At 41.2% G+C, this 13,647-nt stretch overlaps 1 protein-coding gene across 1 annotated transcript in view; it reads left to right on the forward strand.

Moving 5' to 3' along the window:
- The window catches only part of LOC119416518 (protein MON2 homolog), a 98,402-nt gene extending 89,816 nt beyond the window's left edge, over positions 1-8,586 (forward strand). The window contains exons 9-10 of the mRNA XM_037683749.1: positions 5,459-5,541; positions 7,765-8,586. Coding sequence (XP_037539677.1) covers positions 5,459-5,541; positions 7,765-7,928 — 247 coding nt within the window. The 3' untranslated portion in view covers positions 7,929-8,586. The remainder of the gene's footprint in view (positions 1-5,458; positions 5,542-7,764) is intronic.
- Positions 8,587-13,647: the final 5,061 nt, after the last annotated feature.

The following is a 13,647-nucleotide window of genomic DNA, read 5'->3' on the forward strand; positions in this document are numbered from 1 at the left end:
CGAACCGAGTGAAGGAACTAGCAGAAAATCTTCCAACACAGCTGACCGAGGAGACGCAGCTACACAGCTTTTTCATTAGCTGTTGATGAAAGCACAGATAACACAGACACAGCGCAGTTATCAATTTTTATTAGAGGCGTAAAGTCGGACCTCTCTATCACTGAGGAGCTGTTGGATGTGGCTGCAATGCATGGGACCACGACGGGACAGGACATTTTTGATGAGGTGGAGAAGTCCGTAAGTAAAAATGCATTGCAGTGGGAAAACTTGGTGGGATTAACTACAGACGGTGCACCGGCAATGTGTGGAGGAAAAGTGGGCTTGGTTGGACTAATGAAGAGGAAAATGCAAAAAATGAACGGTCACACGCCTCTGATAACGTATCATTGCATTATCCATGAAGAAGCTTTGTGTGGGAAGGTGCTGGGGATGGAGGACATTGTGACCACAGTCATGGAAACAGTGAACTTCATTAGGGCGCGTGGTCTGAATCACCGTCAGTTCCAGCTGTTTTTGCTGGAGATGGGCTCGGAACACGGGGATGTGCCGTACTATACAGAAGTGCGGTGGCTGAGTAGGAGCAAAGTCCTCAAACGATTTTTTGAGCTCAGGGAAGACATTGCTCTTTTTATGCAGAGTAAAGGAAAACTCATGTTTGAACTATCAGATCCAGAGTGGCTGTGTGACTTTGCTGTGTTGTGTGACATAACTGACCATCTCGCCCAGCTAAATCAGAAGCTGCAGGGACGCAAACAAGTCATCACGCAGATGTCCGACACGATCACGGCTTTCCAGCGTAAATTGGACTTATGGATGCGGCAAGTGAAACAGGACAATCTTGTCCACTTTCCTGTTTGTCAGAGCATGTCAGCCTCGTTTCCCGAGACGTTTTCATGTGCTCAGTTAGCTACCAAACTGAGCTGGTTAAAGACTGAGTTTGATTGGCGCTTCTCTGACTTCAGAGCACAACAGTCTGGCTTTGACATCTTTGCTAATCCTTTCACCACCGATGTCTGCACTGCACCCCAACACCTTCAGATGGAGCTAATTGAGCTTCAAAGCGACAGTGGCCTGAGAGCAAAGTTCCAGGATGCTGCAATCCAGGACTTTTACCGTCTGATGCCCCCTGGTTTGATGCCACAGCTTCAACTTCATGCTGCCCGTGTTCTGTCCATGTTTGGAAGCACCTATCTGTGCGAACAGTTTTTTTCCATAATGAATCTGAACAAAAACAAGCACAGATCACGCTTCACGGATGACAACCTCCATGCTGTTCTACGCATTGCCTCAGCACAGGACCTAAAGCCAGACATTGACACACTGGCAACGGGAAAACGGTGTCAGACATCTGGTCAGAAAAACACAGGTTAGCATTTTTTTTAAAAACTAAAATATAATAAAATGTAATTCAACCAAGAAGAAGAACAGTTAAACTGTGTGCAATTTAATGATTGTGCTTGCATTTTGTTTTGTGTTTATCATTTTCAGAACATGATCAATCGATAGTAGAGAGAGAATCCACTTTGTGTGTTCAAGGACAGGCAGCATCTCCTCATCAAAGACTAACCAAAAAACTTGAGTAATATAGTTGTGAACTGAGTCAACCTTTATTTTGTTTTTTTAGTTGATTACATATTATTTATGTATAGCTGCTGTTGTAATTATTTAATGTTTGCAGGTCTTATGTGTGTATGCAGGCAAATTGTTGTCATCAAACCATCAGTTGGATGCAAGGCTGTGTGTAGCCTTCTTTTGTAAAATGCTACATGTGTCATACATGTTCTTTGCAGCTCAGTTTTAGGATGTCTTCAAAGCTATTTGACTATTTGTTCTTTTTCTTTATTCACTTGGACAGTTTGATCCTTCATTAATGGAGTTATGTGGGTTTTCATAAGCTGACAAAATTTAAAAGGATTTATGTTAGAGCAACAAGCAAACATATGTTATCTATGCAACTGTAATTGTCACTTGAATAAGTTATAATAAATAATGAGTAATTTACATTAAGGAGTAGTTACATTTTATTTTACATTACATTACATTACATTTAGTTACATTTTTAAGTTACATCTGGCCCGTTAAGGACAGCCATTATGCTGATGTGGCCCTCGGTGAAAATTAGTTTGACACCCCTGTTTTAGACCGATGGTTCCCCTTTTTGTATGTGTCAAGCCAGTTTCTGGGAATTCCACAGCAGACTGGCTTGAAATACATCGATAAGGTGCTATTTATAAGACAGTTTTTGGTGGAAGGCCTCAGACTGACAAAGCCTTTTTAATGAAAGCGAAACGTTTCTTCCAAGAAGAATCTGTCCAGATCACATGATTCAACTCTTTGTGATTTATTTACCTGGATGATTGAGTTTACAAACCTTCTATTTTGTTTTTTTTTTGTTCTAGTGAGAGTTTGAGATTAAGGTACAACACCAAATGGAGCATGTCATCTGCAAATAGCAAAGACAAAATCCTAGAGTCACCTAACTGGATCCCATCTGCCCCCTGGCTGCACTGCTTATAAAAGTTATTAACAGAATCTGTGACAATGGGCGGGCAGCCCTGGCGATCTGAGTTTCACCCTGAAGAGGTCTGCCTTACTGCCAGCAATGCAAAACAGACTCGCACTATTTGTACAGGGACTGAATAGCCTGTACCAACAGACCCCCAATCCCATACTCATGGGTCACTTTTTGCAGGGTACTTCAGTAAACAAGATCAATGTCACTGGATTGGCAGACTGGGGTGGTGGTTCCCCTTTTCGAAAAGCGGACTTGAGGGTGTGTTCCGATTACAAAGGAATCACCCTTTCTAAGGTCTACTCAAGGGTGCTAGACAAGAGAGCCCAGTCAATGGTCAAACCGCTGTTTCAGGAGGAACAATACGGGTTCCATCCCGGCCGTCCAACACATGACTCTTGAGAAGGTCCTTGATGATATGTCTACAACAGATTACAATTTACCATGCACCCCTTGCTTTAGATCTAAATTATTTTAGGGCTGGGCAATATGGGCCAAAATTTTCTCTATATTTGTATGATGAATGGTGATAAACCATTTATATCTCAATGTTTCCCTTACCATTATTCAATCGGGGTGCCCTCCCCCGTCAACAGAACTGAGCGCACCGCCTACCGAACCCCACCCCCACCACCTGTTGACACTGATGTAACGCTAAACTATCGGCTTGCTCAGGTGCGCTAGGTAAAAAGCTAAAGGTAGCCTCTTCCATCCCGATGACACCCCCCATACACACACACACTCGAAAACTGTCAGTACAAACAGCGCACGGCTAAATGAGTTCTGACCTGTGGTTTGTCTCTGTGAAGGAGGCTGAAGTCAACAGTCGAAGCTGCAGCTTCACACATGCTTCATACTCAACTTATAGCGCTGTTTTAAATGGTCCAAAAGATTTGTGGTGCCAACATTTCATCTGGACTTGTTTATGGCATTGTCTTCGGAAAAAAAAATTCTGCTGCTCATCTGACAATTTAAATCCAAACCATCTCCATATAACAGCCACTGCAACTCTGCTCAGCCTGGATTTGCACCTGCACTTTAGGGCCGATTCTGGAGGCGTGTCCAGAATCCAAGTCCTGCTAATGAGAGTTCTGCGATGAGTCAAAGCAGTCTGCTCCTCAGATAAATAATATTAAATTATTATTTTTACATATGAATATTTCTGTTCAGTGCCCTGACACGACTTCTGTTGTGACTTGGTGCTGTATAAATAAATTAAATTGAATTAAATCTGATGAACCAGATTCTACAAAAACATTTATATTAAAATCTAAAAAAGTTTAGTCTGGTCCTCTGGACATTCAAAAAACAAAACGAAACAAAACAAATGTTGAAACGTTTCTTCTTTCATCCGAAAGTCTGAGGAGCTGTATTCAGCTCATAGCTGTTTATATAAGACTGAGCTGAATAAGCTCCTCAGACTGAAGAAGTCTTTCGGATGAAAGAAGAAACGTTTCTATATTTTTGTTTTTGTTTGTTTGTTTTTTGAACGTCCAGAGGACCAGACTTAACTTTTTTAGATTTTTCTACCTGGATTATTGAGCATGCATCAGGATATCTATATTTAAAACTCTACATTTTCTTCATCATTTGATGTATTTGTACCCATTGTGGTTTTGTTTCTTGTATACAAATTATATTTTCTTGTATACAGATTATTTTTAGTTTTGATTTAAAGCTTTAATTTAAAGTGTAATGCTTGTGTTGTGATTTGTACATCTGTGGGTTCGAATAAAGTTGAACCAAAGGCTGTGTCTCTTCTTTAAACATGTTTGAGAGAAATATTCCTGAGAGATCCAATAATTTTGTCTTTTTATGATTTTTCAGTTGAATTAACTTTAATTAACAGATTATTTAATAAAGTCAAAGGAAAAACAGGATTTCACGATAAAGCCAGCACCGTTTATTTATTTTTAATCTTCACTAATTAAAAAACTTATTTTTTATACATAAAATGTTTTTAAAAAACGTTTCCACCCCCCGTCCCTCCATCCCGGTCCTCCCACCTGCCAGGGCTCGAATCCGGCCTTTGTGAGCAGTCGAGGCCGGGGTTCGGGGTTCGGCCTCACGGGCTTCAACGGCTCGGCAGCTCGTATGATCCTCCGCGGTGACACCGCTCGCTCGAATTTTATAGTTGGTCACCAAACACAAAATACATCTGGACTTCAGAATTAAACACGGCGTTGTCATTATTGTTTTTAAATCTTAAAAATAGATCCAGCCGCTGCTCCGCATCCAGAGAAATTGCAAATGGCGGATCGGTGAAAAGTTTCAGAGATCCGGTGACTCCTCCCCCTGACCAATCAGAGTCCTGCATTCACGTTTCGGTCCGAATTCAGCTCGACTGAGCTCACTCGGTCCCACAAGAGAAGCAGGGACGAAAAGAGGTCCTGAATCAGCCTCAAATCAGCTAAATATACTAGCTAAAGTGCTGGTGCAAAAGGGTTCTTTCTGTGGCGGCCTGCCCAGAATTGGGGCTTATTAGGGGCAGTGCAAAAGGGGCTTTTTTGCTCTCACCAGCTAAGCTGCTCTTCAATATCCTCTCCTGTGTGTAAACTCCCACCCACCTGGAGAAGCAGGAAATGGGGGGAGCGGGTAAGGGGCTGTGTTTGTATTCAGTGAGGGACAATGAGGGGCTACGTGCAGTTGGCGCAGACAGGAGAAAAAGAACTACACAGATTTTCAAGTCTAATAATAGTCAATGGTTGCGATAGAGCCATTTTAACAATCATAAAATGAAAAACTTGCAATACATCGAGTATATTTGATACATCGCCCAGCCCTACGTACTGGATGTTGGGTTTTAAAGCTAGTTTACTATAGTTTGGTGACTCAGTAAAGTTGTAGGATATATGAAATCTACAAGTGTCATTAACACTCATTCATTCAGCTTCTGTCTGTTGTTCTCTTTGTTCTAACTTTTTGTGTGTTCCTTTTGAATTTCAGGCAACAAGTGACAGAGATTATCTTTGTCTTGAAAGCTATAAGCACGTTGATGGACTCACTTAAGAAGACCCATCCAGAAAATGGTGAGCAATAAAATATCCTTTAATTTAGTAAATCCTGAATTAAAGAGAGACATGATTGATATCGAAATATACACGTGCTGGTCATAAAATGAGAATATCATGAAAAAGTGTATTTATTTCAGTAATTCCATTAAAAAAGTGAAACGTATATTATATTCATTCATTACACACAGACTGATATATTTCAAATGTTTATTTCTTTTAATGTTGATGATTATAACTGACAACCAATGAAAACCTCAAACTCAGTATCCCAGAAAATTAGAATATTGTGAAAAAGTTCAGTATTGAAGACACCTGGTGCCACACTCTAATCAGCTAATTAACTCAAAACACTTGCAAAGTCCTTTAAATGGTCTCAGTCTAGTTCTGTAGCTACACATTCATGGGGAAGACTGCTGACTTGACAGTTGTCCAAAAGACGACCATTGACACCTTGCACAAGGACAGCAAGACACAAAAGGTCATTGCTAAAAAGGCTGGCTGTTCACAGAGCTCTGTGTCCAAGCACACTAATAGAGAGGCGAAGGGAAGGAAAAGATGTGGTTAAAAAAAAGTGTACAAGCAATAAGGATAACCGCACCCTGGAGAGGATTGTGAAACAAAACCCATTCCAAAATGTGGGGGAGATTCACAAATAGTGGACTGCAGCTGGAGTCAGTGCTTCAAGAACCACCACGCACAAACGTATACAAGACATGGATTTCAGCTGTCACATTCCTTGTGTTAAGCCACTCTTGAACAAGAGAAAGCATCAGAAGTGTCTCGCCTGGGCTAAAGACAAAAATTACTGAACTGCTGCTGAGTGGTCCAAAGTTATGTTCTCTGATGAAAGTAAATGTTGCATTTCCTTTGGAAATGAAGGTCCCAGAGTCTGGAGGAAGAGAGGATCATAATCTATGTTGCTTGAGGTCCAGTGTCAAGTTTTCACAGTCAGTGATGGTTTGGGGTGCCATGTCATCTGCTGGTGTTGGTCCACTGTGTTTTCTGAGGTACAAGGTCCACGCAGCCATCTACCAGGAAGTTTTAGAGACTTCATGCTTCTTGCTGCTGACCAACTTTATGGAGATGCAGATTTCATTTTCCAACAGGACTTGGCACCTGCACACAGTGCCAAAGCTACCAGTACCTGGTTTAAGGACCATGAATCTTAATTGGCCAGCAAACTCGCCTGACCTTAACCCCATAGAAAAATCTATGGGTATTGTGAAGAGACGATACGATACACCAGACCCAGCAATTCAGAAGAGCTGAAGGCCACTACCACAGCAACCTGGATTCTCATAACAGCTGAGCAGTGACACCGACTGATGGACTCCATGCCACGTTGCATTGATGCAGTAATCCAGGCAAAAGGAGCAACAGCGAAGTACTGACATGTTCATACTTTTCAGTTGGCCAACATTTTTTTATTGGTAAATGGTAAATGACTACTTATATAGCACCTTTCTATCTTATTGAGATTACTCAAAGCTCTTTACACTACAATCTGTGCCTCATTTACCCATTCATACAGCACTCTACTACATCTCTACAAAGCTAATTGAACAAATCATTCTAATGAGAATAATCAGAGCTTTATCACATTCATACACCGATGGGACACACATTGGAGGCAACTAGGGGTTTAGCGTTTTGCCCAGGGACACTTGAGCATGTGACTGCTGGTGGATTCGAACCCCCAACTCTTGCATTGGAGGACAACTGCTCTAACCACTCAGCCACACCTGCCCCCTTGGTCTTCTGAGATACTGAGTGTGGAGTTTTCATTAGTTGTCAGTTATAATCATCAACATTAAAATAAATAAACATTTGAAATATATCAGTCTGTCTGTAATGAATGAATAGAATAAACAAGTTTCACTTTTTTAATGGAATTACTGAAATAAATCAACTTTTTCATGATATTCTAATTTATGACCAGTATCTGTATATAATTATAGAGCCAGTAAATCTATGATCAGATTATTTTAGATTTGTGCCTGAGCAGAATTTCGATGTTTCGTTGTTTGTTTGTTTGATCTTTTTCAACCAGATTGTCTGAATTATCTGCAGTAAACAGGAATGAGACTTTGTCAGAAAATATTTTTATGTTCCAGTGAAGAGAATTTCATTTTATTATCCTTACTCAAAGAGAACTAATGTCCCTCTGCCTGTTGAAATTTAACTTCCTTTTACTGAGATCCATTTTTTTTTCTTGTCCCACCATCCCTCCTTCTGCAGTGGATGGAAACACGTGGGCTCAGGTGATCGCCTTGTACCCCACACTTGTAGAGTGCGTCACATGCTCCTCATCTGAGGTGAGCTCGGCCCTGAGAGAGGCCCTGGGGCCCTTTAAAGACTTTATGCAGCCACCTGTCTCCAAAGTCCAAAATGGGGAGTCCTGACCAAATTCACTCCAAACTCCTTGTTTTTAAATGAAGAAATTGAACGCCTGTATTCCGATCCTGGGTGCTTCACAAGTGCTGTGACATGAAGAAGCCCTGAACCAGGCCGGCTCAGACCATGACTGATGACTTCACACACATCAACATGTGCTTCTCATCCTCCCACCTCCATTTTCATACAGACTGGCTGCAATTGCCTGTTAATGACAGAAATTAAAGGAAAGTTGCAGTGTTGCCTCGAGGTTCTTTTTATATTCTCTAGAAGAGGCTGCATCGACGTAGTGTGTGGTGATGGTGTTGATTATGTCATTAAGAAAGAACTAAAGCAAAAAAATAAATACATCTTGGGACTTTATTGTTCTTTAAGATGAACACTGAGATTTTTGTTAACATTTTCAACCGTGAATTTCTTGTAGATTTTGGGCAAGAAAACAAGTTTTACTTTAACATTCCATGTCATCCATAGCCAGCCATCTTTGAAGGGATGATCATGTATGTATGAAATAAATGAGACAATTCAATCAGCGCTGCACCATGCCATGTGTGGTCAATGAACAGGTTATTTATGACTGCTTTGTCTGGGCCAGGTTTAGATTATCTGTATACATTTACCCTTTTGCACTAAAAATAAAGAGCAGTTATTGCACAAAAGTAAATTCTGACGAGATCCTATGAGCTATACAACAATCTAACATTTAAAACCTAGTTTTCCTTAAAACAGTGCCTATTGCCTGCTGCTATTCATGCCAAAGTTTTAGACAATTCAGGTCAGTTTATTTATAAAGTGCCGAATCACAACAGAAGTCATCTCAGGGCAATAACACAAACATTCATATACAAGTACATAAAAAGTAAGTTAATAATGCTAATTATCTGAGGAGCAGACTACTTTGAGTCTTCATTTTGCCAAAATCTCACATCCTGTGCAAGCCTGAAGGCGACAGTGGAAAGGAAAAACTCCCTCATGAGGAAGAAACCTTTAGCAGAACCAGGCTCAGGACAAGCGTCTATCTGCTTCGACCGGCTGGGTTTGGTAGGAACAGATACACAATGGCAGGTCAAGAATCACGTTAAGATAGAAATAATATCAAATGAAAACTATTCAGTTGATGAAGTGTGGTCAGCTTGTCCTCCAGTAGTCTAAGCCTATAGCAGTATAACAAGCCAACCCCAACTATAGGATTGATCAAAAAGTGTCTTAAGCCCAGTATTAAAACTGGACAATATGTCAGCCTCACGGACAGAAACTGGAAGTTAGTTCCACAAGAGATATACCTGATGTTCTCGTCGCACTGTTTTCACTCCTCCTGATGATCCGGCGTCTCTTCTCCGGTGGTTTATTGTAGTCCAGACACAAACTAGGATGCAGGTTTTCCTCCATCAACTGTTTTTCAACAAAGTGAAATGAGCTCACATTGTTTTGGGCGGTCTCTTCAAGTTCACATTTTTCAGCCACATTCTTCTTAATTCCTCATCTGCAGGTAGGAGATGAAACTAAACCTCTTTTCACAGGAACATTCTTTTTGTTTTGGGTCTGTGTTCAAACTCTGTTGTAGCCACTGATTTAGTTTGGTCTGGTTGTTCTGCAGCCGCGAACACAACGGGTACCCGAACTCCACAAGACCACTTTAGTAAACTTTATGGTTGTTAAATAAATGTGAACAAAACAAAAAAAGCATTTTATCTGTTAAACTGAACGCCAATTACTTTCAAATAAACTGCGGTCCGTGCTCCACTACCATGGTTAACCAATGCTTACTGCTACTTCCTGTCTGACAGGAAGTGGTACCCATTATCATTTAGACAGCAGAACCCCCAGGAACAAAGTGGATCATTTAAATAAGATCTTTGCAAGTGCAAATAACCACAACAGCAGCTAGCTGTAGCACTTTCCAGCAGGAATTTTATATTCCTGTCCAAAGAACTGGGTAATGTAAAAATGCGTGAAGCTTTTTACAACGATGTTTGCATGAATCCCTATGAAATTTTGAGATGACAAGAATCCACTGCAGTCCTCGCCCCACCAGAACTAGCTGTTAGCTTGTCATGCTGGTTAGAATTGAACTTCTCAAAGCTGAGGTCATTCAAAGCACTATCTGTAACAGGTAAAATAACTATCTTTTCACAGAACTATCAAAAGACCTGAGAATTGGAATCTTGAAATTAATGCAGGGTGCTTTTGTAATTATCTTCAACTGTATTGTTTTAACTTCTGCTGCCATCGACATGCTGACCTTTGGAGTGAAATTCTTCCACGAGTTGGATCGCGACCCGACCTGTCAATCAATCCAGTAGGCGTGTCGGCAAATGACCAATCCGAAGCTAAATGCTCCTTACCTGCAGAGCTGCATTGCAGCCAATCAAAGCGGACCACCTTACTGTGAGCAGGCTCAAAGTCCTGACACCGATAATAATCTGATGCTGATGCGCAAACAAATGAAGTATCTCCTTGTGTATAAAACGAATACCAAAGTATAACTTAAGATGCTCAACATTCTTGATTTCACCACAGTTAAAATATGGTAAACCCTGCTTTATTGTGTCGGAGTTCGGATAATATTACGACTCACTTAGCTTCGGATTGATCATTTGCTGACATGCCTACTGGACTGATTGACAGGTCACGTTGTGGATCCGACTCGTGGAAAAAATAAAATAAAATAACAAGTCTCATACAACTTTATTCTCATGACATTAAAACTTTATTTGACTTTATTCTTGTAATATTAGGTTTTTATTCTCATAATTTTATGGCATTTTTTTCTTAGCATGGTCCTAAAGCTCTGCCGTAATTGAACATAGGGCAACTGTGGCTGAGTGGTTAGAGCAGTCGTCCACCAATGGAAGAGTTGGGGGTTCGAATCCACCAGCAGTCACATGTCACAGGGTCCCTGGGCAAGACATTGAACCCCTCATTGCCTCCGATGTGTGTCCGATTGGTGTATGAATGTGATAAAGCTCTGACTAGTCTCTTTAGAATACATTGTTCAATTAGCATTGTAGAGATCTAAAAGAGTGCTGTGTGAATAGGTAAATGAGGCACAAATTGTCGTGTAAAGTACTTTGAGTATCTTGATCAGATAGAATTGTGCTATATAAGTACAGTCCATTTACCACATATATATATATTTATATATATATATTGTATATATATATGTATATATATGTATATGTATGTATATGTACAAACCGGATTCCAAAAAAGTTGGGACACTAAACAAATTGTGAATAAAAACTGAATGCAATGATGTGGAGGTGCCAACATCTAATATTTTATTCAGAGTAGAACACAAATCACAGATCAAAAGTTTAAACAGAGAATGTATCATTTTAAGGGAAAAATCTGTTTCCAAATTTCATGGCGTCAACAAATCCCAAAACAGTTGGGACAAGTCCATTTTTCCCACTGTGTGGCATCCCCCCTTCTTCTTACAACACTCAACAGACGTCTGGGGACAGAGGAGACCAGTTTCTGAAGTTTAGAAATAGGAATGCTCTCCCATTCATGTCTAATACAGGCCTCTAACTGTTCAATCGTCTTGGGCCTTCTTTGTCGCACCTTCCTCTTTATGATGCGCCAAATGTTCTCTATAGGTGAAAGATCTGGACTGCAGGCTGGCCATTTCAGTACCCGGATCCTTCTCCTACGTAGCCATGATGTTGTGATTGCTGCAGAATGTGGTCTGGCATTATCGTGTTGAAAAATGCAGGGTGTTCCCTGAAAGAGATGATGTCTAGATGGGAGCATATGTTGTTCTAGAACCTGAACATAGTTCTCTGCATTAATGGTGCCTTTCCAGACATGCAAGCTGCCCATGCCACAAGCGCTCATGCAACCCCATACCATCAGTGATGCAGGCTTCTGAACGGAGCGTTGATAACAACTTGGGCTATCCTTGTCCTCTCTGGTCCGGATGACATGGCATCCCAGTGTTCCATAAAGAACTTCAAATCGTGACTCATCTGACCGCAGAACAGTCTTCCATTTTGCCACACTCCATTTGAAATGACCCCTGGCCCAGTGCAAACGTCTGAGCTTGTTGAGCTTTCTTAGAAATGGCTTCCTCTTTGCAGTGTAGAGTTTCAGCTGGCAACGGCGGATGGCACGGTGGATTGTGTTCACTGACAATGCTTTCTGAAAGTATTCCTGAGCCCATTCTGTTATTTCCTTGACAGTGGCATTCATGTTTGAGGTGCAGTGACGTTTAAGGGCCCGGAGATCACGAGCATCCAGTAGAGTTTTACGGCCTTGACCCTTAAGCACAGTGATTGTTCCAGATTCTCTGAATCTTTAGATGATGTTAAGCACGATTGATGATGATAACTTAAGTCTTTGCTATTTTACGCTGGGTAACACCATTCTGGTATTGCTGCACTATCTTTCTGTGCAACAAAGGTTGAATTGGTGATCCTCTTACCATCTTGGCTTCTGAGAGACACTGACACTCTGAGAAGTTCCATTTGTACCCAATCATGTTGTCAATTGACCTAATTAGTGTTAATTGGTCTTCCAGCTGTTCGTTATATGGTCAATTTCCTTTACCAGCCACTTATTGCTACTTGTCTCAACTTTTTTGCGATTTGTTGACGCCGTTATCAGAAAACAGTAAAAGCTGCTAAATCAAAATTCTTCTCAGATAAAATTACCTCAAACTTTCACAACCCACGTGTCCTCTTCTCCACCCTAAACTCTGTTCTCCACCTCACTGAACCATCACCTCTGGAAGCCTCGACTGAGCTGTGCGACAACTTCTTACATTTCTTTTTGAAAAAAATTGCGACCACCAGGGCTCTCATTTCCCCTCCAACTCATGACCCATCCATCCCACCTCAATCTGTAGATCCTTTTGACCATTTTGAACCCATCACTCTTATCTTCTCTAGAGCAGGTCATGTGCAACTTGAAACTTTCTGGCTCCCCCTTTGATGTGGTCCCCCCTTGACTACTAAAGGAGGTGTTTCCAACTCCTGGTCCGTCCATTCTTGATATAGTAAACAGTAGTTTATCCAATGGCATGGTGCCAAAATCCTTTAAACATGCTGCCGTCCAGCCTCTCCTGAAAAAACCAAACCTTGACCCCTCAGTCGTTTCCAACTACCGGCCTGTCTCCAAACTCCCATTTGTTTCTAAAGTACTGGAGAAAATATCCTGATGCATGCTCAATAATCCAGGTAGAAAAATCCAAAAAAGTTCAATCTGGTCCTCTGGACATTCAAAAAAAACAAAAACAAAGCAAAATATCTAGAAACGTTTCGTCTCTCATCCAAGAGACTTCCTCAGTCTGAGGTGCTGTTTTCAGCTCAGTCTCTTAAATAGCACCTTCTCAGGGTAGATCAACCAGTTTGCTGCTGACAACCAAAACCAGCTGATCACATGCTCAAGAAGGACCATCAGCCTAACAATGGGTCATTAGCACACTGATGGCTGTTTACTACTCACAGAGGGCTGAGTGATACTAGCAATCACAGCATTGTAAGAGTTGGACAGTTGAACCCGGAGGCCTCCACCCCTCTTTAATGATGGACGGTTTCTTTTCACAAAGATGGCCTCCTTTACTCCTCTCTCAAACCATCGTTCCTCTCTGTCCAGGATGTGAACATCTTCATCCTTGAAAGAGTGACCGCTGGCCTGGAGATGAGTGTAGACCGCAGAATCCTGGCCTGATGATGTTGATCTTCTGTGCTGGGCCATCCTTTTGGCCAGTGGCTGTTTAGTTTC

Source organism: Nematolebias whitei, chromosome 10, assembly GCF_014905685.2.
Source record: "Nematolebias whitei isolate Nwh7 chromosome 10, NemWhi1, whole genome shotgun sequence".
Lineage (NCBI taxonomy): Eukaryota > Metazoa > Chordata > Actinopteri > Cyprinodontiformes > Rivulidae > Nematolebias > Nematolebias whitei.